General features: G+C 37.4%; 1 protein-coding gene across 6 annotated transcripts in view; it reads right to left on the bottom strand.

Annotated features, from left to right (window-relative positions):
- Positions 1-26,732, bottom strand: part of LMLN (leishmanolysin like peptidase) — a 119,260-nt gene that overhangs the window by 41,816 nt on the left and 50,712 nt on the right. For 5 of the 6 annotated variants that reach the window (XR_004344092.1, XM_032594740.1, XM_030330523.2 and 2 more), the window contains exons 12-16: positions 21,009-21,119; positions 16,149-16,281; positions 14,820-14,979; positions 11,643-11,773; positions 4,482-4,692 (exon numbers count right to left, since the gene is read on the bottom strand). Coding sequence is in view for 5 of the 6 variants with exons in the window: in XM_032594740.1 (XP_032450631.1) it covers positions 4,482-4,692; positions 11,643-11,773; positions 14,820-14,979; positions 16,149-16,281; positions 21,009-21,119 (746 nt within the window). In the remaining variant the exon portion in view is untranslated. Of the gene's footprint in view, positions 1-4,481; positions 4,693-11,642; positions 11,774-14,819; positions 14,980-16,148; positions 16,282-21,008; positions 21,120-26,732 lie in introns of those variants that run through there. The other variant, XM_030330525.2, reaches the window with a different exon arrangement.

The raw sequence follows: 26,732 nt of genomic DNA, 5'->3' as shown, positions 1-26,732 counted from the left end.
CCATTGCCCCTTCCCCCTTTGCTGATTCTGCTTTAACAAGCCTTTGCCATAAGTACAACTACAGGCTGAGTCCTGTGAGTCCTAGCGAACCACCAAACCTGGAGGTGGTCTCAGGCACTCCCAACACAAGTACAATCTCCTAAAACTCACTCTCTACCTAACAGCTCATATCTGCAGAAAGCCCCAGGATTTGGGAAAGAAACTAAATCTTAGAGGTGGAGAAACTTTGAAGTGTAAATGAATGTAGCCCTCCATTTTCAATCAGACCAAGGAACAGGCAAAGGGCTACACGGTTCCATTTAAAAAATACCTCCAAGGGCACCTGGGTGGCTCAGTCAGTTAAGCATCCAACTTCAGCTCAGGTCATGATCTCATGGTTCATGAGTTCCAGCCCCACATCAGGCTCTGTGCTGACAGCTCAGAGCCTAGAGCCTGCTTCGGATTCTGTGTATCCCTCTCTCTCTGCCCCTCCCCTGCTCATGCTCTCTCAAAAATAAACATTTAAATAAATAAAATAAAATAAAATAAAATAAAATAAAATAAAATAAAATAAAATAAAATAAAGCACCTGGTAGCTCAGTTGGTTAAGTGTCCAACTCTTGATTTCGGCTCAGGTCTCACAGTCATGGGATCAAGCCCCGCATGCGGCTCCTCAGTGAGTGTGAAGCCTGCTTGGGATTCTCTCTCTTCCCCTCTGTCCCTCTCCCACTCACATTCTCTTGCCCCCTCAAAATAAATAAAGTTAAAAAAACAAAAAATACTTCCAATTGAGAAAATGAAACAATGCATGAGATCTTTATTATTCATATTCTAAAATGTCAAACTGATATAAAAACATAGGCCATTTAATTAAAATCTCATAAATCATAGGTCAAAGCCTAACTCAAGAATTTTGCTTTTATAACTCTTAGTAATAGGTCATCAGCCTCAGTTTACACACTTCAATAGTAGGAAATGCCTTTTTATCAAGGTAGTTCTTTCCATTCCTCTCCTGAATCTAAAGGATTTAACTGGAATCTGTCTCCCTGCAACTTTATTCTGTTGGTCTCAATTCTACTCTCTGAAGTCTCACAGAATGAGCAAAATATACCTCAATGAAAACCACTTTGCCTCTACTAGCCAGTCTTTCTATCTTTGTGCATATTTGTGTCTCCTTGCACTTTTCTCTTCTTTGTGGGTATGTCAGTCCCTTCTTTAAGCATCTTTTTGAGTGTCTTTCCCTTTCTTTTACCTAACCTAGTTATACCACAGGCATATTGCATGTTCATAGATATTGCATGTTCAGTCCCAGACCACTACAATTAGTCAAACAATGCAATAAAGCAAGTCAAATGAATGTTTTGTTTCCTGGTGCATATAAAAGTTATATTTATACTGCACTATAGTCTGTCAAGTGTGCAATAATATTATGCCTAAAAAAATGTAGATACCTTAATTTAAAAGTACTTTGTTGTTCAAAAATGCTAACCATCATCCAAACTTTCTGCAAGTTGTAATCTTTTTTGCTGATGGAGGGTCTTGCCTAGATATTGATGGTTGCTGACTGGTTAGTGGTGGGTGGTGGCTGCTGAAGGTTGGGGTGGCTGTAGCAATTTCTTAAAATATGACAAAAATGACATTTGCCACATCAATTGACTCTTCCTTTCACAAATGATTTTCTGTAGCATGTGATGTTGTTTGATAGCATTTTGCCCACAGAACTTCTTTCAAAGTTGGAGTCAACTCTCTCAAACCCCACTGCTCTTCCTCAACTAATTTTAGGTAATATTCTAGATCCTTTGCTGTCATTTCAACAATCTTCACAGCATCTTCACCAGGAGTACTTTCCACCTCAGGAAACCACTCTCTTTGCTCATGCATAAGAAGCAACTTCTTTCTCATCCATTCAAGTTTTATCAAGAGGTTGCAGCAATCAGTCCCATATTCAGGCTCCACTTCTGATTCTGGTTCTCTTGCTATTTCTACCACATCTGCAGTTCCTTCCTGCACTGGAATCTTGAGCCCTCAAAGTCATCCATGAGGGTTGGAATCAACTTCTTCCAAACTCCTGTTGATGTTGCTATTTTGACCTCTTCCCATGACTCACAAATTTGCTTAATGGCGTCTAGGATGGTGAACCCTTCCCAGAAGGTTTTCACTTACTTTGCTCAGATCCATCAGAGGAATCACTATCTATGGCAGCCATAGCCTTGTTAGGTATATTCCTTATATAACAAGACTCGAAAGTCAAAATTACTCCTTGCTCTGTGGGCTGTGGATTGGATGCTGTGTTAGCAGGTATGAAAACAACATGAATCTCATCCATTTCCATCAGAGCTCTTGGGTGACCAGGTGCATTGACAATGAGCAGTAATATTTTAAAAGGAATCTTTTTTTTCCTGGACAGTAATCTCAACAGTGGGCTTAAAATATTCAGTAAACCATGTTGCAAACAGATGTGCTGTCATCTAGGCTTTGTTGTTCCGCTTACAGAGCATGGACAGAGGAGGTTTGGTGTGATTCTTAAGAGCCCAAGGATTTTCAGAATGGCAAATGAGCACTTCGTCCACCATTCAACTTCAGGTCACCAGCTTCATCAGCCCCTAATAAGAGAGTCAGCCTGTCCTCGGAACCTTTGAAGCCAGGCATTGACTTCTCTTTTCTAGCTATGAAATCCTAAGGTGGCATCTTCTTCCAGTAGAAGGCTGTCTAGTCTACATTGAAAATCTGTTGTTTGGTGTAGCTGCTTCCATTAATTACCTGAACTAGATCTTCTGGATAACTCATTACAGCTTCTGTATCAGCACCTGCTGCTTTATCTAATGCTTTTATGTTATGGAGATGGCTTCTTTCCTTAAGCCTCATGAACCAACTTCTGCTAAGTTCCAGCTGTTCTTCTGCAGCTTCCTCACCTCTCTCAGCCTTCACAGAATTGAAGAGTTAGGGCCTTGCTCTGGATTAGGTTTTGGCTTAAGGGAATGTTGTGGCTGGTTTGATCTTCTGTGCAGACTACTCAGACCTTCTCCGTTATCAGCAATAAGGCTATTTCACTTTCTTTATCATTTGTGTATTCACTGGAATATCACTTTTCATTTCCTTCAAGAACTTTTCCTTTGCATTCACATCTTGGATAACTGACACAACTAGCTTTTGGTCTATCTCAGCTTTGACATGCCTTCTTCATTAAGTTGAATCATTTCTAGTTTTTGATTTAAAGTGACAGACATGTGACTCTTCCTTTTACTTGAACACTTAGAAGACACTGTACAGTTATTAACTGGCCTAATTTCAATACTGTTGTGTCTCAGAGAATAGGGAGGCCCAAGGAAATGGAGGGAAATGGGAATCATTGGCCAGTGAAGCAGTGAGAACACACACATTTATCAATTCAGTTCACTGTCTTATGAGTGTGGTTCCTGGTGCCCCAAAATAACAAATTATAATAGTAATATCAAAGGTCACTGATCATATATCACCATAACAAATATAATAGTTAAAAATTTCAAATTTTGTGAGAATTACCAAAGTGTAACAGAGAGACCCGAATTGAGCCAATGCTGTTGGAAAAGTGGTGCTGGCAGAGTTGCTGATACAGCTGCCACAAACCTTCCACGTGTAAAAAATGCAATATATCTGTGAAGTGCAATAAAGTAAAGCAGAATAAAATGAGGTATGCCTGTATAACTGAAAATATATTTAATTGCTTTATGTGTTTAATGAACAGAATTTTGTTTACTCTGAATTTCAAAATGAATGGTTGAAACATTCAGTTTTTGTAATTTTTTTTAAAGGACATTTTCCTTTTTTTAATGTTTATTTATTTTTGAGAGAGAGAGAGAGAGCAGGGGAGGAGCACAGAGAGGGATACAGAAGATCCAAAGCTGGCTCTGTGCTGACAGCAGAGAGCCTGATGCGGGGTTTCAACTCATGAACCACGAGGTCATGACCTGAACCAGTCAGATGCTTAACAGACTGAGTCACCCAGGCACCCCTACATTTTCTTTTCTTTTTTAAAGTTTATTTGTTTTGAGAGAGAGAGAGAGAGAGAGAGAGAGAGAGAGAGAGAGAATGAACAAGCGGGGTAGAGGCAGACAAAGAAAGAGAGAGAAAATCCCAAGTAGGCTCCATGCTGTCAGTACAGAGCCTGATGCGGGGCTCAAACCCATGAATCGTGAGATTATGATCTGAGCTGAAATCAAGACTCGGTAGCTTAACCGACCGAGCCACCTAGGTACCCTCAGGTTTTGTAATCTTGAATGAATTTTTTTTTTTTTTTTGCAAGTCATAAGGTCTTTAGACCAAAAGGTTCCTTACTCTTGCTACTGAACAGAAGTGTCACATTTACCCACTTTCAATTTCTAGCAATGGTGGGAAGGGGCTTTCCCATAAAACTGCAATTAGAAGAGAAGATGCTCAACTTATTTTAGAGTTTCCTTGAAGGTAATTTTCAACATTATATAAGAGAAGTCCCTCTCTTTACTCCACCCATAGAGACTACTCACCCAGTGGTAGAGCTCGGGTCAGGTTAGCAGCTGGAGGATCTGTTTCTGGAGGACAGAGCTCACAGAAGTCCCAGCATGATGGGCAGAGCAGGTTACCATCGTGAATCCAGCCATTCATCTGAATACTGACGGGGAGGACCTGCCCAGCCCGACTACACAAATATGAAGTGTTCTGAACCCAAACTGTCAGACCTTGGGGAGAACAAGAAACCTTCAAATAGGAAAAAAAAAAAAAAAATCAGATCAGTTAGATTCCATACATAATATATGAGCCTTCCTTCACCTACAGGAAAATACATTACTAAAAATACTGACTATAAAACAATTTGGGGTATAGGGAGGTCTTTAATCTCATATAAAGAACGCTAAGTTATTCAGGTTCTAAAATACACTCTGTGGTAGTTGTTCTTAAATTTTTAGTTTAGCATTTTCAAAAAAATCTGAGGAAATCTATGGATACTTTTCAGTACATATACAAGATAACACACAACTTTACATACAATTTGGATTCACAGACCCCTGAAACCAAGTTATCAAGAATAACATTTCTGTAGGGGTGCTGGCTGGCTCAGTTGGTGGAGTGTGTGACTCTTGATCTTGGGGTTGTGAGTTTGAGTCCCACCATTGGGATTGGGTGTAGAGATTACTTAAAATAAATAAAATCTTAGGGGTGCCTGGGTGCCTCAATCGGTTAAGCATCCAACTCTTGATTTCAGCTCCTGTCATGATCTCTCAGTCAGTGGGACTGAGCCCTGTGCTGGATTCTTTGCTGTCGGAGTAGAGTTTATTTGGGATTTTCTTTCTCCCTTTCTGCCCCTCCCCTGCACTTGTTCTCTCTCTCTCTCAAAATAAAAAAGTTTTAAAAATAAAATCCTAAAAAAAAAGAATAACATTTCTATAGATCCTAGTATTCTCATTATACTTCACCTTAAATCTCTGTCAAAGAGCCATTACTCAAGTCATTTTCTCCACAAGTCACAAATTTTGTAAATCAAATTTTTATAATATATTTTAAATTATAAATATATATGCTCATTGTAAAAAGAAAAAAGCATACAGCACAGAAATGTACATAGTAAAAAAATTCTTTATTCTTTTCCTATCCTAGATCCTTCGCTCAGGTATAAAAATGGTCATAGTGATTTTATATGGACTGGTAACATCTTCAAAGGCAGGACTTGGGGCACCTCAGTGGCTCAGTCGGTTGCATAAGTGTCTGAATCTTGGTTTGGGCTCAGGTCATGATCTCACAGTTTGTGAGTTTGAGCCCCACATTGAGCTCTGTGCTGACAGTGTGTGCCTACTTGGGATTCTCTCTCTCTCTACCTCTCTCTCTGCCCCTCCCATGCGCATGTTCTCTCTCTCTGTCAAAACGAACGAATAAACTTTAAAAAAAAAAAAAAGTGCTTAAAGGTAGGACTCATATTTTAACTGCGGGGGTAACTAATAAAATCAGATTTTTTTTCTTTTTATTTTAGAGAGAGAGAGCATGAGTGGGGGAAAGGGAGAGAGAAAGAGAATCTTAAGCAGGCTCCATGCTCACCTGGGATCATGACCTAAGCAGAAATCAAGAGTCGGCTGCTCAACTGACTGAGCCACCCAGACACCCAAGTCAATTTTAAAAAGCAAACATGTTAAAACTAACTTTAAAAAAATGTTAAATGTGTCTTCTTCACAGTTGTTTTATAAAAAGACACATTAATGCCAATTATGCTACTTCACTTTAAATATTTCCAGAACTTCTCTCCTGGGCCTATCCTCAAACCAAGTATATGATTTTGAGTATGTTTGATGGTGGTAAATTTTTACTTTGCAAGTTGATATAGTTTTTAGAAATACCAAAAGTTACCCAGAACCAAGTCTGGTAAAGTTGACTAAATCAGTTAACATTAAATTAATATAGGTGTGATGCAAAATACTAAAACTGATTTTCCTAGGAGGCTACTAAACTCTTTCTAAAGGCAATTTCAAAAGAGGAGTTCCATAAGTACATTTCAACAATGGAGTCATCTTTGAAATAACTCAATCATGAACTAAGTTTAAGTGTAATACTCATTTGGAAATTTAAGTTATAATAAGTTCAAGAAAACAAATGACAACAAAGTATAACCTCTTCCATAAGTCTGTCATTCAATGACCCACATCTAGGAAGCACCACCATAACTACAGTGCAATGTAATCATTCTTTTAAGTGAGAACTGACTGAATATTGTGCTTTGTGGCTGAAAAGGATACCAAAGAAGTCCGTGACCCAGTACCTGTCCTCTAGCAGCTTTAACTGAAGAGAAAAGGGTGGCATATAAATTCCACCCACCCACCCCCCCAGCAAATTTAACAGTGTTAAGCTGTTTACGATTAAGAGTCAATGTTGGAAAATGGAGGGACTGTAAAGTATCCTTCAAAGACAGAAGACACTTTGAGACTGAAAAATGAAGGAGGCAACTCCATACACTTTATATAGTTTAATTCAGGGTAACTTACTGACAGCATGATCAGGTGGATGGTGATTTGGACAGTTGTGCAGTTATTCTCTGCAAAGTCCAGTCCTTAGTCTACATATTTTATAGAGGAAGGGGACGAGCAGAAGGGTATGCAGTAAGATCAAAAGGCTTACATGCACTTCAAAGGGTTCACATGCATCCAATAGACAGCTAATCTTTAACAGACCTTGTGGTACCATCTGTGCGTCAGGAGGAGGAAAGACTATGTTATCTCTAGATTCACAGGAGGCCAAAGCAAGCCTTCCGCATTCCAGCTTTGGCAGGCATTTCTAAGGTATACATATTAATCTCCAAGAGGCCTGGAACACATAGCCCCAAGAGAGGTCATCAATCATACATGAAGAAGATGGAGGGCTAAAGATGGAGTCAGTACTGTCAGCATTCCTACAGTCAATAAATGGTAGAAACAAGCAATAAAGCTTAGAAAGTTTCATGGAAGAAAGAGCATTCATATCCTAAAGATGTGCACAGAATCTGGATCACGGTGAGGAAGAGATGTGACCTGGTGGACTGTGTCAGAATCTGGGTGGGTAAGGAGGGTAATTATGTAGGGGTGGGAGAAGGTGAAAGGGATGTGGTCAGATCAAATAAGCATACTGAGGACAATGAGAGTCAGATTTCTCTCTGTGAAAGGAATTACAAACATGGAAACAGAGAAAACTAAACTGAACCCTTTAGGGTTGGACTGGAACCAAAGATACTGGTACAAACTCAGTTATACACACACACACACACACACACACACACACAAACACACACACATATGAATATACAAGCAAATTACATACACACATCTATTTCCCAGATCTGTTCACCAAGAGGGCTTGGGGAGTAGCTATATCCTAGTGACAATGCACACTACATCTAACAACAGATCTTAGTCTCTTAAATACCACACTTCACTAAAGAAACTAGAGCTTTTTGGGGCACGTGGGTGGCTCAGTTGGTTATGTATCTGACTCTTGATTTCAGTTCAGGTCATGATCTCACGATTCAGGAGTTCTAGCCCCACGTCGAGCTCTGTGTTGACAGTGCAGAGATTCTGGGTGTTTGGGATTCTGTCTTTCTCTCTCTCCGCCCTTCCCTGCTTGCTCTCTCTCTCTCTCTCTCTCTCTCTCTCTCAAAATAAATAAAAAAACAAAAAAAACAAAAAACTAGAGCTTCTTGAAGAATTTGTTGACTCAAGAGCTGCATGTGCTAGAATATCTTGCACCAGAAAGCAAGGAAACATTCAAAGAAAGATGGGGAAAGACCAGAAGGACATAGACACCTGAAGGGGCTTCCTCTGGCCAAATCTGGGGGAAATTGAGTATCAAAATAAATAATGATAGTAATGGTAATATCTTTAATAAAATGGATTTCATGACTCAATGCTGATATAAATGTATAAATTAGTAAAATGAAAGTATGGTAAGAAAAATTTATTGACACAGTACTTCCCTGCAAAATATTTATTGATTACAAAGGGAATTAATAAGAAAAGAGTAATTGATAGTGAAGAAGCCTGGGAGATACCAGCAAGTTAACATCACCAGTAAAAGGACAAATCATGAGTGTACCACCATAAGAACATGAGCATCACTTCTGTGATATTACTGCCCAAAATACATGACCTGAATTTCATCATGAGGAAACATATGACAAACCCAAAGTGAGATACATCTTAGAAAAAAATGACTTATAGTTTTTTTAAATGTCAGGGTTATAAAAATCAAAAAAAGACTCAGGAAGTGTTCCAGACTGAAGGAGACCAGAGACAGGACAACTATGCAACATGTGATATTAATCCAGATCCTATACTACAAGGACATTATTGGGACAATTAGCAGAACTTGAATAGGGCCCAAGAATTAGATGTATCAGTGTTAATTTCCTAATTTTTAAAATAGTATTATGGTTATATAGGGGGATGTCTTGTTTAAAAGAAATGCACAAAGTATATGGGATTGAAGGTAAAGCACATCAACAATTTGCACTTAAATGACTCAGAAAAAACATTTTGTACCATTCTTGCAACTTCTCTGTCAAAATAAGTAAAACAAACAGCAAAAGGCAAAACAGCTAATCCATGTTAACTGTTTGGAACTCATACATATTTTCCTATATAAATGGTGGTTAGCATTAAATTAGTAAAATTAAATTAGCAAAATTAACTGACAACTCTAAGTACAGGGAAGCCAAGTACATTTGATTTTTGTAGATGGTACTGCAAATTTGCATAATCCCTTTGTGGTACTGGTGGTGTTGACAAACCATTAAAATTGCCTGAAGAGGGGGTGCCTGGCTGGCTCAGTTGGTAGAGCACGTGACTCTTGATCTCAAGGTCATGAGTTCAAGCCCCACGTTGGGTATAGAGCTTACTTAATAAAGAAATGAAATATAATAAAATAGCCTGAACGGGTCATCCTCCTATTATAGTTGCCAATGTTCTAGCTTTATCCCATTAAAAAAATTTTTTTAATGTTTTTATTTATTTTTGAGACAGAGAGAGACAGAGCACGAGCGGGGGAGGGGGGGTGGTGGGGAGCAAAGAGAAAGGGAGACACAGAATCTGAAGCAGGCTCCAGGCTCTGAGCTGTCAGTACAGAGCCCGACGCAGGGCTCAAACTCATGGACTGTGAGATCATGACCTGAGCTGAAGTCAGACACTTAACCGACTGAGCTACCCAGGAGCCCCTAGCTTTATCCCATTTAATTTAATATTTTCACTTATGGGAATTTAGAAAAATAATTTTTTTAAAAAGGTAAGGTAAAAGCATAGTATCATGAAAAGTGAAAATTAACTCAATATACAACAAGGAAATGACTTCCCTAATTATGATATTTTAAAAAGATGCAATGAAATTAGTCAAAGACAAATATCATATGACTTCACTCATATGTGTAATTTAAGACACAAAACAGATGAACAGAAGGGAAGAGAAGCAAAAATAATATATAAACAGGGAGGGGGACAAAACATAAGAAACTCTTAAATATAGGAACAAACTGAGGGTTGCTGGAGGGGTTGTGGGGAGGGATGGGCTAAATGGACAAGGAGCATTGAGGAGGACACCTGCTGGGATGAGCACTGGGTGTTATATGTAGGGAATGAATCACAGATTCTACTCCTGAAATCATTATTGCACTATATGCTAACTAACTTGGATGTAAATTTAAAAAAAAAAAGTAAAAGTAAACAAACAATTGAAAAAAAAAAAAAAGATGCAATGTCTTGGGGGGGGGGGGGGGGCCTGGGTAGCTCAGTCAGTTCAAAGCCTGACTTCAGCTCAGGTCATGATCTCCCAGTTTGTGAATTTGAGCCCTGCATTGGGCTTGCTGCTATCAGCTCAGAGTATGCTTTAGATCCTCTGTTCCCCTCTCTCTCTCTCTGCCCCTCCCCCTACTTATGCTTGCTCTCTTTCTCTCAAAAATGAATAAACATTTATTAAAAAAAAAAAAAGATGCAGTGTCTTATGGCCATTGGGGCATCTGGCTGACTCAGTTGGTAGAGCATGTGACTCCTGTCATGAGTTCAAGTCCCATGTTGGGGGTAGAGTTTACTAAGGAAGGAAGGAAGGAAGGAAGGAAGGAAGGAAGGAAGGAAGGAAGGAAGGAAGGAAGAAAGGCAGGAAGGAAGGAAGGAAGGAAGGCAGGAAGGAAGGAAGGCAGGAAGGAAGGAAGGCAGGAAGGAAGGAAGGAAGGAAGAATAGTAATTTTTATTATTGGGAAAACTTGGAAAAGGTGTTTTGTTCTACATAAGTACTAAGTAAAGGCAGTAAAACAAAATTTTATATTATGATTATAACCAGGTCAAAACTATGAATTAAATAAACAAATATATCTTCAAAGGAATTTATTAGAAAATGGTTGTTGGATTACAGTTATCAGACTATAACTGAAAAGTATTTATTTTGAATTTTCATCTATAAGGTTTCAAAGATAATTTTATATGAATTGTATGATGTCTGGATTATATCTTAATAAAGCTGTTACAAAAAACTAATTTTATAAGTAACTTTAAAAGTAATAATTAAATTCCCAGCTACATAAGTCCATTTATATCTTGCAGCTGAAATGGTACAAAAAATTCTTACTTTTCAGTTCTCAGGATCACACTTTCCTCCCTGACATCCATTAGTAGAGTATGGAATATTCTTTAAGTTGGATATTCATAAGTTATAGAATGTCTATATCTTAGTAAGTTTTTAATAAGGTGATGCAGTCATTTAAGGTAGTTTGCTACTTTTGGATTTCTAATTGCAAAGGAGAAAAACAATTATTAATCTGTAGCTGATTTATTAATTCTTAAATCCATGCTTTCCTCAGATCTTATGAAATAAAATCGCAAATTTTTTCCATTACAAAGTAATATTTAAGAACAAAATTATATATATTCCATTATTTCCTTGGGGTATATGCCCCAAGTAAAATTAATATAAAACTTGCTGATATATAACAATTATATATGTATTTTTAAACAAGTGGAAAAAGGTAATTTCTCAAATAAATGACAATATTTTCACACATAAGCAAAGTCATATTTATATAAACAAGATAAGTTAAAGAATTAATCAGTAAATTATATAAAAATATAAAATGTATTTTAAAATATAAAAACCATATAATGAGATAAATTATATAATATTTGATAATAATTATTAACAATCATATAGTTTACCTGATAACATCCACTCCCCCAGTCTGGGTAACTCAGCTTCCTCTCACACTTTTCCATGACAAATGCGGATTTCTGAATTAGACAAACTGAATGAGGTCCATACTTTTCGGCACCATAATTTTTAAAAAGGTCTGAAGCAAACCAGAGAACTTTTCTTAAAAATTGAGTTTTGGTTCAAAGAACAAACTGAAGCATTCCATTTTTATGGTTAAAAGTTGCTTTAAAAACCAAGCATGTTTGGGCTGCCTGGGTGGCTCAGTCAGTTAAGCTTCTGACTATTGATTTCAGCTCTGGTCATGATCTCATTGTTGTGAGACAGAGCCCCCATTGGGCTCTGCACTGACAGTGCAGAATCTGCTTGGGATTCTCTCCCACCCTCTCTATCTCTCTCTCTACCCTTCCCCTGCTCATGTGCACGTGTGTGCGTATGTGTTCTCACTCTCAAAATAAATAAATAAATAAACTTAAAAGAAAAAAAGATTCTTTCTCCAGCTCCTCTGCCCCTCCTTTACTTGTGTGTGGCTTGCTCTCTCTCTAAAAAAATAAAATCAAAAATTATGGAAATTTTCAACTAAAAAAATTAAGAGAAACAGGGCTCCAAAATCAAACTAGGTTCTCAATAAAGGACTTGGTGAGAAGAAATTATTCTATCAAAAATGGGAGATAAAACTGGGCTTAAAGTATGTAAGTTAGGTATGCCTGGGTGGCTCAGTCAGTTGAGCATCTGACTACAGCTTAGGTCATGATCTCACAGTTCGTGGGTTTGAGCCCCACTTTGGATTCTGTGCTAGCAGTGTGGAGCCTGCTTGGGATTCTCTCTCTCTCTCTCTCTCTCTCTCTCTGTTTCTCTGCCCCTCCCCTACTTGTGCTCTCTCTCAAAATAAAAAACTTTAAAAAAATAAAGTATCTAAGTTAGATATACAGAAGAAATGGCACAAAGAATCATCTTTACTGGTAGTCTAAATAGGAGTCACCTCCCAGATGACCCATGATAGATGAAGCCAACTGACTTATATAATGAAGGCTTTTTGGGGATGTTGCAAAACTTTTTGCAAAGTTTTCTTGCATTTTTATCTCATGCTATCTGCTGGAAGTCCATACATAAGATGCTGATCTAGTCTCAGACTAAACACAAACATGCAGGGGCGCTTGGATGGCTCAGTCGGTTGGGCGTCTGACTTTGGCTTGGGTCATGATCTCGCATTTCATGAGTTCAAGCCCTGTGTCGGGCTCTGTGCTGCAGCCCAGGGCCTGGAGCCTGCTTTGGATTCTGTGTCTCCCTCTCTCTCTTCCCCTCCCCAGCCCATGCTCTGTCTTTCTCTCTGAAAAATAATTTTTTTTTTTTAATTAAAAACACAAACACATAGAGGGATAGGGTGGATTAAATGACCTCTAACTAGCTAATAGACAAATGAATGAGGATCCTTAAGCCCTAGCAAAAATTTGCTCTTTACACTTAGTACAAGTAAGTTTCATGTTTTGAAAACAGAGAGTTCTTACAGATAAGTATTTTATGTCAGTTTTGAAAAATCTTAATTATATAAGCTAAGAAGGAAAATGTAAAACAGAATTAAAGAGAACTATTGTTTTGTGTATTTGTGAGTATTTCAAAGTCCTTGAAAAACAAAGTGGTCAGTGTCAAAAAAAAAAAAAAAGAAAAGAAAAGAAAAGAAAAGGGAGTGCTCAGCAAACTACAACCCTCAGGCCAAATCCTGAGGGCTACCTGCTTTTATAAATAATAAAATTGTATTGGAGCACAGCCAGTAATTTACACATTAATTTATATGTTGTCTATAACTACTTTCACACTGTAATAGCAGAGTTCATAATTCCAACAGAGACCATATGACCCACAAAGTTTAAAATATTTACTATCTTTCTCTTTACAATAAACATTTGCCAATTCCAGCTCTAAAATAGTAAGATGTGACACCATCTTTGGCAAACCCAAAATTGACAGATCTCTGCATTGCTCAGTTTTAACACTGAACTGCTGAATAGTTACAAGTTTTTAAGACATTTATTAAATGGGTGAGTGATGAAAAAAATGACTGTACAAATCCAGTTAAATCTACCAGGTTTAGAAATAAAAGGAAAACCCATTATAGAAATTTAAAATGTAGAAAACGGAGTCTGTAATAAAGTATGGAATGGCAGGGCGGGGTGGGGGGGTGGATAAAAAGGACCAGGTTACAGATTTTGATGACCACAGAGTGAGAAACCACCTATTGCTCTTTATTAACATAAGATGTGGTAACATTTTGTTTACAAAGGTGAATACCCAATTGTTATACTCTTTATGTGTATTAAAAGGGAATAAATAATATGGTAATACATCTTACAAGCCATGGGACAACAGTATTATCCTAATATCTGGCGAACAACCTGTTACTTCTAAATTACATAAAATGCACACTCCTGAAAAGAGAAAAAAATGGGATACCTACTATGATTTAACAAAAAGAGCGCTGCTTTGGAGGATCTTACACAGGCACCAATTAATTATATTATTTAGTGTCTCTTCATTTACCTGTGAAATTGAATAATATCTTCTCTATCAGGTTTTTAAAAAATTTTTTAATCTTTATTTATTTTTGAGAGAGAGAGAGAGAGACAGAATGTGAGCTGAAGAGGAATACAGACGGAGACACAGAATCGGAAGCAAGCTCCAGGCTCTGAGCTGTCAGCACAGAGCCTGATGTGGGGCTTGAACTTACGAACCACAAGATCATGACCTGAGCCAAAGTCGGATGCTTAACCGACTGAGCCACCCAGGCACCCCTCATCAGGTTTTTAGAAGAATAAAATGATAAAAATGAAAGTGCTCTGCAAATGAAATATCATGCAGATATAAGGTGTAACAAAAAAGTAGTGCATGCACACATGTGCAAGTCTATCTAACAACCCTTGTTATATGTCATAGTTCGAAGCATTTACTATGTGAATTCATTTATTAGTTCTCACAGCAACTCTGTAAGACAGGTACTACTATCCCCTTTGTACAGGGAAGAAACTGAGGCACAGAGAAGTTAAGTTACTTCACAAATGGATACCAGTGGAACCACAATACAAATTCAGACAGTCTGGCTCCTGGGTCTATGTCCTTAATCCCTATTTTATATTGCTGATATGTTATTTTAATATGTATATAACATTTCATTTCACTATACTACTAACCTGGTTGATTTTCCAATATCCTACAATCTGAGCTGCGCTGATATTCACCACTTAAATGCCAACTGAATTCCTGACTGAAAGGGCAGTAGTCAGCAATTTCTACTGAACCACCATAATAAGGCAAGTCTTCTGCAGGTATTCCACTTAGTTTGTCGAAGTACTACAAAAAAAAATTATTAGGAAGACAGGAAAGTAAGAAACATTCTATATAATCAAACAGGCAATTTGTAGCAACCCTCTAGTGCTGTATAATACAAAAAAAGATATTACTGTACTTTTCTTCATATGTCATAGAACATAAAAAACATATTCTACCTGAGGGATATTTCAAGGTTGTTGTAGTTTTAGAAAAAGCAAGGTAAGTAAATTAGTCTATGTTTTTTATTAGATGACAAATTTGACTAATGTTTTTAAAAGGATGAATAGGAAGAGTTTTATGAGGTGACAAAACACATACTAATCCAGAGAATTAAGATATTTTAAATATAATGCACTTAAAGTATTATCAGAAGACTTAATTTACGTGTTGTTTTGAGAAACTTGAAAAAATAAAACTGTGAGAATATGAATGAGATCATACCTATAAAACACTTGGAACACCAAAGGAACAAGGCTCCAGATAAATTTTAAAGATTTCACATGTACACTAACTCACTGAATTATATTCCTATGCCTAGAAATAGAGTTGCCATCTTATGATGATGTCTGAAGCATTCAGTGGCATCATGAACATATGCAGGAAAGCTCAACATTTAGCAGCAATCATTTTAAATCATCTTCTGAGATACTCCTTTTGACTGCAGGGTCCTTTGTAAATGGCAGGCAGAACTAAAGAGTTTTAGAGATGGCTATTGCAACAAAAAATTTACAGGTCAAATCAGAGACTCAGACTGAATATGTAGGACCATTTCCTTCACCTTTTAGATCCCATGAGTCAAACCTTTCCTAAAGTAGAACTTCTAAGACTTGTAATGAATTGGAATAGAGTACCTCAGTTATTCTCTTTAAAGAACCTTGTTTTCTGTGTACGTTAGAGGAAATTAAAGATGAAGACTTAGGAAACAATTAGAAAAAAATACAAAACACTTAAAAATAGATCCAAAAAATATTCTAAATGCCTCTATTACTACAAGGCATTGTTAGATATTAATTATTGTTAATTAGCACATTGGTTTTAAAGAATTGTAAGAATTCTCAATTTTTTTTTCTAACTTATAGAAAACCAATAGGGGTAAGTTGAAAAACTTAATTCATTCTTCTAATTCAAGATAGAGACTTCTCTCTAAAAAGTTGAGTTGATTCCTAAAACTGTGCCCCAACAAGTGTTACCTGGTACTCTTGAGGCAAAGGTTTTGAAAACTTCTGCAAATTACACACAGCAACTGCTCTCTGGTCCTGTCGGCAAGTTAACTGCAATGGGTTACTTCTAAGCGTGTCACAGAAAGGGCTCAGCATCTGCCTCCTGCACACAAAGAAACACCAAGGTACCAAACTCTAAAGAAAACATAACAAATCCATTTTCTATTATAATTTCAATATGTTTTGATAGCTTAATACTAAATGCTGAATCAGGTTATAAAGTTATTTTTCAAAGAGTAAAAAGAAATGCTTAATGTAGTTATAAAAGATTAATGCCAAATGCCTTATAACGTTACTTCACCATTATTAAACAAAATATTTATCTCTTTCTCCACTTTTTCCAGTAAAATGGAGTTCTGCAGACCTGATATGTGTGTTTAATGACAAATAATGAAATTCCTGATCCTGCTTAGAAATACAAATCTTCATAATTAATATAATGGAGTCTTAGAAAGAGACAGAGATGATGGATGCCCTTTCTGCCCTGCAGCTACAAAGAGTGAATTGTTTTCTATGGCATGATCTAGTTCAAAGACTCTTGTTTCAGTTATACTGAAAACATTCACAAGACATCTTGTTTTCATGTGCAAAATGAAGACTGTGTGAAAATTCCTAATTATGACAAGTTGCTCTGTTCTGTTGAATCTAATCTTGGAAGTACAATTTGGAAAATGAAGTCTTATAATTTTCCAGATATCAGAATCTATTACACTGTTTTGTAAAAATAATCTTCAAACCCCAACCTATAATTCTAATTGGTCAATTTATTGATAATTATAATACAAACCATATTAATGTCATAATAGTAATGTTATAAATGAAATTCCAGTATTCTTAAACAATATAAATCCTATTATGACTGATTGCCAAATTGTGATAGTATTACTGCCATTTTTCCTCTTCTTCCACATGCTTGTTAAGGGGAAAAAGCCTAGGTTAGATTTACTTTAAGGAAAATTGATATTTGCTTCATTTAAGTTAACAAACTATAGCAATAAAACATCTCAGGGAATTATAGCTTCTTGAGATAAAATGTGTAAAAGACCTACCAGTGTCTCTGGTAGACTTGAAGAAGCACACTGTAATAGGAAAGCAAAGGTCTAGAAGTCTTCACACAGGCTTGGTTTCAAATACCAGCTTATTTGATGTTGACTTCATTTTCCTGAGCTTCAACTATAAAGCACTAAGTGCCTAGCACACACAAGTTACTCAATAAGTGTAATTTCTGTGTCCCCACCACTTTTATAAAATCTTTACAGGGGTGTCTGGGTGGCTCAGTTGGTTAAGCGTCCGACTTTGGCTCAGGTAATGATTTTGTGGTCCATAGTATGAGCCCCACGTCGGGCTCTGTGCTGACAGCTCAGAACCTGGAGCCTGCTTCGGATTCTGTGTCTCCCTCTCTCTCTTCCCCTCCCCAGCTTGTACTCTGTCTCTCTCTCAAAAATAAATAAACATTAAAAAAAAAAGTTAAAAAGAATAAAACTGACAAACCCTAGCAAAACTGAAAAAGAAACCGAGAAAATGCAAATTACCAATATCAGGAATGAAATGGGATCTCACTACAGACCTTACAGACATTAAAACGATAGTAAGGAACTACTACAAACTACTCTGTACACATAAATCTAATAACTTAGGTAAAATGGACCAATACTTCAATAAACACAAATTACCACAATTCATCCAATATGAAATAGGTAAATATGAATAGCCCTGTAAATATTAAGCAAGTTGAATTAATACTTAGTACAAAAAAGAAACAAAGATATATTCTTCATGAATATATACAGAAAAATCCATTATAAATATTAGTACATGGAATTCAGCAATATACAGAAATAACTATATACCATGACTAAGTGGGGCTTTTTCCAGCAATACAAAGCCGGTTTAATATTTGAAAATCAATCAATATAATCCATCATATTAATAACAGACTAAAAAAAAAATCACATAATTATATCAACCAAAGCAGGAAAAAATACCTGACAGAAGTCAACATCCATTTGTGATAAAAATTCTCAGAAACACAGAAATAGAGAGGAACTTCAACTTGAAAAGGAGCATCTACAGAACACCTACAACTAACATTATACTTAATGGCAAAAGGTTGAATGTTTCCCCTTCTCATTGCATTCATGGATTTAAAAAGTCAATAAAGATGTCAATTCTCCTAAAACTGATAATGTAAGTTTAACACAATTCATAGAAAAATCCTACCAAGATTTTTTTTGTAGACAAGGTTATTCTGAAATTTATATGAAAGGCAGGAACTAGAACAGCTAAAATGATTTTGAAAAAGAATAAAGTGGGAAGAATACATTTACCCAATTTAAGATATAGTATGGCTACACTAATAAAGGACTGTGAAGTATTAATGGAGTGACAGACACATAGATCAATGGAACAGAATAGAGAACACAGAAATAGACCCATATAAATACACTCAACTGATTCCTTCACAAATGGAAGAAAGCAATTCAATGAAAGAAAGATAACTTTTTCAACAAATGGTGCTGGAACAACTGGACATCCACACACACAAAAAATTAACTTTGACCTAAGTCTCCCATTTTATACAAAAATTAACTAAAAATGGGTCCCAGACTAAAAATATAGAACATAAAGCTTTAACATTAAAAAAAAAAAAAATACAAGAACGTCTTTGGAATCTAGGGCTTCGCTGAGTTCTTAGACTTGACATTCAAACTATGACTCATAAAAGGACCTATTAATAATTTTGACTTCACCAAAGTTAAAAACTTATGCTCTACAAAAGACCCTATTAAAAGAATAAAAAGAAAAGCAACAGATTAGGAGAAAATGTGTGCAAGCCACATCTCCAACAAAGGACTAGTATCTAGAGTATATAAAGAACTCTCAAAAACTCTCAACAGTAAGACAAAAGCAAACAATCCAATTAGAAAATCACCATAAGACATGATGAGACACCTCATCCAAGAGGATATACAGATATCAAATAAGCACATGAAAAGATATTCAGCATCACTAGCCATTAGGGAAATGCATATTAAAACCACAATAAGATAATCACTACTATCTTTTGGAATAACTAAAATAAAAAAACAGTCACAACACCAAATGCTGGTGAGGATGTAGAGAAACTACTATCACTCATACATTGCTGGTAGAATATAATATGACGTAGCCATTCTGGAAAAGAGTTCAGCAGTTTCTACTACAAAACTAAACTTGCCACTACCATATGACCCAGCAATTGCACTCTTGGGCATTTATCCTGGAGAAATGAAGATTTATGTTCACATAAAAACCTGTACACAAATGTTTGCAGCAGCTTTATTCAGAATAGCCCAAAACTGGAAACAACCTTGTTATCCTTCAACATGCAAATGTGTAAACACACTGTGGTACATCTGTATCACGGAATTTTATTCAGCCATTAACTTGAGCAAACTACTGATATACACCATAACCTGCATGAATCCAGAAAATTATGTGGGGTGAAAAAAGGCAACACCAAAAGGTTACATACAGCATGAATTGATTTATACATCATTCATGAAATGACAAAATTATAGAAATGAAGAACAGCTTAGTGGTTTCCAGGGGCTTAGGAGGGGCTAGAGTGGGAGGGAAGTGTGTACATCTATAAAATGGCAATAGGAATATCCTTGTGGTAATTGAAATGTTCTATATCTGACTGCATCAATGTCAATATCCTGGTTGTGTTGTTATACTATAGTTTTTTCAAGATATTACCCATCAAGAAAACTGGATAAAGTGTACATGGAATCTCTGTACATATTTTTTTACAACTACATGTGATTCTATAATGATCTCAAAATAAAAAGTTAAAAAAATATATTTATAGGGGCACCTGGCTGGCTCAGTCTGTGAAGTCTGAGGCTCTTGGGGTTCTAAGTTTGAGCCGTACATTGGGCACAGAGCTTACATTAAAAACAAAAACAAAAAAGACACACACACACACACACACACACACACACACACACACACAGATTTGAGAACCATTACTCAAAAGTACCTTCCATGTTTTTGTATATTGAATCAACAGTTACATTTATGTTTATGAGTGCATTCTCCAAAGAGTAAGAATGATAGAATATGCAAAAAATTTGCAATATACATATTTGTTAATTATAAACTAAACAGAAATGCTTATGATTCTGGATCCCACACCATAGATTCTTTCATACATGATTTAAAACAACAATGTAGTTATTTATTTTGATATTACCATGAAGCACCAGAAATGGCTTTCTATACATTTTTTAAAATTAATTAATTAATTTTTCAATAGAGAGAAAGCACGAGCTGGGGGAGGGGAAGAGAGAGAAGGAGAGAGAGAATCCGAAGCAGGCTCTAAGCTGTCAACACAGAGCCCGATGTGGAGCTCAAACCCACAAACAGTGAGATAATGACCTGTGCTAAAATCAAGAGTTGGATGACCACCTGACTAAGCCACCCAGGCACCCCAGTTTTCTATACATTTTTTTTAAGTTTATTTATTTTGAGAGAGAGAGAGAGTGACTACACAATCAGAGGAGAGGTCAGACAGAGAGACAGAAAGAGAATCCTAAGCAGGCTCTGTGATGTCAGAGCAGCGTTGGGTGTAGGGCTCAATCCCATGAACCTGTGAAATAATGACCTCAGCCAAAATCAAAAGTTGGATGCTCAATCAACTGGGCCACCTAGGTGTCCCTTCCATACAGTTTGAAATTGAACTGTTTAGGTCACATTTTCAAAATAGTGACATTTTAGGCTCAGGATAAAGAACAAATCCAAAATAAACTGTGTTATCAAAGATATCATGAGGAAATGCATTCTTACTTTTGTTTCTGCTGGTCAATCCAGAACTTACAGCTCTTTCTTACAAAGTCACAGCCCATTCCTCGGCCCCAGTCTAACTTTTCGGCCATGCTGTAATTAGCCTTATACCAACTGTGGAAATAATTCAAATAAAGCATTTTTTATTATTGTCATTTTAAAAACAATTCCAACAAACCAATTACAAATCTCAGCAATGAACAAACCAAGACCTCAAGACAAAGAACATTTACAAACAAAGCCCTTGGTGCACAGGAACTGCTGCACAGACTCACCATACCATAGGACTGGGAAACTTGCCTTCTGGTGAGGGTACTTTCACATTTGAAAAAAAAAAAAAAAAAAAAAACCCAAAATCAAAACCAAAATGTGCTGTCACTGTAATTTTCAAAGATGACAGAAGTCACCAAGTAGAAAGTGGTTAAGGTGTGAGACAGAGAGATCAAGGGCTAAAGAAACAAAAAGAGAATGAGAGAAAATACAAGAGAATAAACTTAGGAAGAAATAGGAGAATTATTAGTTGGACAGCCTTTACCTAATCTGATTCAGTTGGTCCTAGTTTCTTGCTTCTCTGACCTTGATTTGTGATATTCTATCAATATAGGGTCTGCCTGTGACTAAAAATTACACTATTATGAGACATATGAATACTATGTCTAATACCTTAAAAATGTTCTAATTTCAGAAAAAACAACCCACATCAATTTGATTTCCTGGCAAATTTAATCAAAGGCAAGGAGCCTATTTAACAGTTTTTCTTCTTCCTTCTTTTTTTTTTTTAAAGTTTATTTATTTTGAGAGAGAGAGAGAGAGAGAGAGAGAGAGCAAGAGAGAGTGCTCAGGAGCATGAGCAGGAGAGGTGCAGAGAGAAAGGGGGAGAGAGAAAATCCCAAGCAGGCACCATGTCATCAGCACAGAGCTTGGTGTGGGGCCCAAACTCATGAACCATGAGATCATGACCTGAGCCCAGACCAAGAGTCAGATGCTTAAACGACTGAGCCAACCAGGTACCCTTCTTCTTTATTCTTAATAACAAGATTAGTTTATAAAAATTATAAAATTATACAAAATAGTTTCTTACATTTGGTATTACATCTCGGCCCTTTAGCATTACTGAAACATTAAATAAAAACATAGGCGCAAAGGCTGAGGGAATGACAAGAATTATTCCCTCCATCCCAGCCACTTTTCCACAAAATCAAACAGAAATAGGAATACATGATACGGATCTTCAAATCCTTCTCGTTTTTTCAAAGAACAGAACTGTCTCAGAGAGAAACTAAAGACATGAATACCAAAATGCCTGCAACCTCTGCAGCTATAATGTGACTTATATTAAGTAGCTAACTTGGTATCATAGCAGGTCAAGTTGTCCAGATAGTAACAGATGACCCCAGTACTGCACACTAGGAATTATTTTAGCAGTGCCTAGGTTAGGCAGTCCTTCTCCCTCTGGATAAAATATAAAATAATAAGATTCCCTTGGGAATTACCATATCTAGTATACGTTGAGTACAGAGCATAGCATTGGCCCTATGTTACTCTAACATCAGCTGGGCACTCCAGCTACATTTCTTGAAACCTTCATGATACCTTCTTTGCAGCTCTTTTTAAGCTATGACTGAACAGTTATTAAGCACTTCTTATATGGTAAGCACTTTGTTTAATGATAAGGCTACACCACTGAATAAAAAGACAGTTTTTGTTCTCATGAAGATTATAATCTAGGGGGAAGACAGATATTTTATTTTATTTTTATTTTATTTTATTGAGGGGGAGTGGCAGGGGGAGACAGAGAATCTCAAGCAGGCTCCATGCCCAGTGCAGAGCCTGACATAGGGCTCAATTGCACAACTGCGAGATCATGACCTGAGCTAAAATTAAGAGTTAGATGCTTAATTTTTTTTTTAACTTTTATTTATTTTTGAGACAGGGAGAGACAGCATGAACGGGGGAGGGTCAGAGAGAGAGGGAGACACAGAATTTAAAACAGGCTCCAGGCTCTGAGCTGTCAGCACAGAGCCTGACACGGGTCTCGAACTCACAGACCGCGAGATCATGACCTGAGCTGAAGTCGGATGCTTAACCGACTGAGCCACCCAGGCGCCCCAAGAGTTAGATGCTTAACCAACTGAGCCACCCAGGTGCCCTGGAAGACAGATATTTTTAACAACTTACAACTGGGATGAGTGCCACAGACGTTAAATATAGGGTGCTAATAAATAGCAGCACATTAACAGGGAAATCTAAATTAGTCTGTGAAATCAGGAAAGATTTGCTTCAGGAAGCAACTTTAAGCTAAACCCAAAGGAGGAGCATATGTCAGCTGAGGGAGCAGGGGAAGCACTAGAAACAGTTTCTTAGCGGCAACAGAGGGTTGTGAAATCAATTTACTGTACCTTAACATTTATTTCTCTTTCTTTTAAAATTAACAGAATAGAGGGGCGCTGGATGGCTCAGTCGGTTAAGTGTCCGACTTCAGCTCAGGTCATGATCTCGTGGTCCATGAGTTCAAGCCCCGCTTCGGGCTGTGTGCTGACAGACCTGGTGCCTGCTTCAGATTCTGTGTCTCCCTCTCTCTGTTCCTCCCCTGCTCACACTCTCTCTCTCAAAACTAAATAAACATTAAAAAAAAAATTAAAATTAACAGAATAGAAAAAAAAAAAGGATGGTGGTAGTTGGTAGTAGGGTAAATATTGTTCTATCAACTTTGGTTCAGTTTTGTATATAATAGCTAATACCTCAGTTGGCACTTAGAGTATGCCAAACATTAAGTATACTAAGGACTTGACATATATCAACTCATGAAAGCCTCACAAAACTGTATGAGGTAGGTATTGCTTTTCATCCTCATTTTACAGACAAAAGAACTGAGGGAAAGATACAGCAAGTGAGTGGCAAAAAATGGGATTTGAATCTAGGGTTATGGCTTCAATGTCAGTATGCTTTATAAAAGAAATTGAGACACAGTTTATATCCTATAAAATTCACCCTTATAATTTTTTTTTTCAACGTTTATTTATTTTTGGGACAGAGAGAGACAGAGCATGAACGGGCGAGGGGCAGAGAGAGAGGGGGACACAGAATCGGAAACAGGCTCCAGGCTCCGAGCCATCAGCCCAGAGCCCGACGCGGGGCTCGAACTCACGGACCGCGAGATCGTGACCTGGCCGAAGTCGGACGCTTAACCGACTGCGCCACCCAGGCGCCCCTCACCCTTATAATTTTTGTCATTCAATCTTTTTAGTATATTTGCAGGGTTGTACATCAATTACCACTACAGGCATACATCATTTTATTACATTCCACTTTATTACACTATGCGGATACTGTCATTTTTTTCTTACAAATTAAAGCTTTGTGGCAACTTTGTATTAAGCAAGTCTATGGACACCATGTTTCCAACAGGATTTGCTAACTTCATGTCTTTGCGTCACACTGTTACTCAGAATACTTCAAACTTTTCCATTATTATATTTGTAATAGTGATCTGTGATCAGTGTTTGATGTTACTATTGTAATTGTGCCAGACACCACACCCCTATGACAACAATAAATATTGTGTATATTGTGACTGCTCCACTGACTGTTCCCTCTTCCCCTTTTCTCAGGCCTCCCTATTCCCTGAGACACAACATGTGTTAGACAGTTAGTTAGCTGAGTTGTGAATGCAAAGGAAAAGTTCTTGAAGGAAATGAAAAGTGATATTCCAGTGAATACACAAATGATAAAGAAAGTGAAATAGCCTTATTGCTGATAACGGAGAAGGTCTGAGTAGTCTGCACAGAAGATCAAACCAGCCACAACATTCCCTTAAGCCAAAACCTAATCCAGAGCAAGGCCCTAACTCTTCAATTCTGTGAAGGCTGAGAGAGGTGAGGAAGCTGCAGAAGAACAGCTGGAACTTAGCAGAAGTTGGTTCATGAGGCTTAAGGAAAGAAGCCATCTCCATAACATAAAAGCATTAGATAAAGCAGCAGGTGCTGATACAGAAGCTGTAATGAGTTATCCAGAAGATCTAGTTCAGGTAATTAATGGAAGCAGCTACACCAAACAACAGATTTTCAATGTAGACTAGACAGCCTTCTACTGGAAGAAGATGCCACCTTAGGACTTTCATAGCTAGAAAAGAGAAGTCAATGCCTGGCTTCAAAGGTTCCGAGGACAGGCTGACTCTCTTATTAGGGGCTGATGAAGCTGGTGACCTGAAGTTGAATGGTGGACGAAGTGCTCATTTGCCATTCTGAAAATCCTTGGGCTCTTAAGAATCACACCAAACCTCCTCTGTCCATGCTCTGTAAGCGGAACAACAAAGCCTAGATGACAGCACATCTGTTTGCAACATGGTTTACTGAATATTTTAAGCCCACTGTTGAGATTACTGTCCAGGAAAAAAAAGATTCCTTTTAAAATATTACTGCTCATTGTCAATGCACCTGGTCACCCAAGAGCTCTGATGGAAATGGATGAGATTCATGTTGTTTTCATACCTGCTAACACAGCATCCAATCCACAGCCCACAGAGCAAGGAGTAATTTTGACTTTCGAGTCTTGTTATATAAGGAATATACCTAACAAGGCTATGGCTGCCATAGATAGTGATTCCTCTGATGGATCTGAGCAAAGTAAGTGAAAACCTTCTGGGAAGGGTTCACCATCCTAGACGCCATTAAGCAAATTTGTGAGTCATGGGAAGAGGTCAAAATAGCAACATCAACAGGAGTTTGGAAGAAGTTGATTCCAACCCTCATGGATGACTTTGAGGGCTCAAGATTCCAGTGCAGGAAGGAACTGCAGATGTGGTAGAAATAGCAAGAGAACCAGAATCAGAAGTGGAGCCTGAATATGGGACTGATTGCTGCAACCTCTTGATAAAACTTGAATGGATGAGAAAGAAGTTGCTTCTTATGCATGAGCAAAGAGAGTGGTTTCCTGAGGTGGAAAGTACTCCTGGTGAAGATGCTGTGAAGATTGTTGAAATGACAGCAAAGGATTTAGAGTATTACCTAAACTTAGTTGAGGAAGAGCAGATTGACTTCAATTCTGAAAGAAGTTCTACTTTGAGTAAAATGTTATCAAACAGTACTGCATTGCATGATGCTGAGAAATCATTCATTAAAGGAAGAGTCGAACAGTGTAACAAACTTCAATGTTTTCTTTTAAGAAATTGCTACAGCCACCCCAACCTTTAGCACCCACCACCCTTGTCGGCCAGCAGTCATCAACATCAATGCAAGACCTTCCATGAGCAAAAATGACTAGGACTTGCAGAAAGTTCAGTTCATGATTAGCATATTGGGCAATAAAGCTTTTTTTGTTTCTTTGTTTTTTAGCAATAATGTATTTTTTTAACTTTATTCATTTATTTTTGAGTCAAAAAGAGAGAGGGGGAGAGCATGAGTGGGAGAGAGACAGACAGAGAGAGAGAGAGAGAATCCTAAGCCAGCTCTGCCAGTGCAGAGCTGGACATGGCGCTTCAACCCACGAACTATTAAGATCATGACCTGAGCCAAAACTCAGAGTCAGACACTTAACCAATTGAGCCACCCAGGTGCCCCAGCAATAAAGTATTTTTATTTTTATTTATTTATTTCTTTAAGTTTACTTATTTATCTTGAGAAAGAGAGAGAGCGAGAGAGAAAGAGACAAAGTGTGAGCGGGGTAGGGGCAGAGAGAAAGGGAGAATCCCAAGCAGACTCCTCACCCCTGTGCAGAGCCCAGTGGGGG

Source organism: Lynx canadensis, chromosome C2 (genome assembly GCF_007474595.2).
Source record: "Lynx canadensis isolate LIC74 chromosome C2, mLynCan4.pri.v2, whole genome shotgun sequence".
In the NCBI taxonomy this organism is placed as follows: domain Eukaryota; kingdom Metazoa; phylum Chordata; class Mammalia; order Carnivora; family Felidae; genus Lynx; species Lynx canadensis.
Note: the sequence above shows the minus strand (reverse complement) of the source record. Positions and strands in the feature narration are given on the sequence as shown.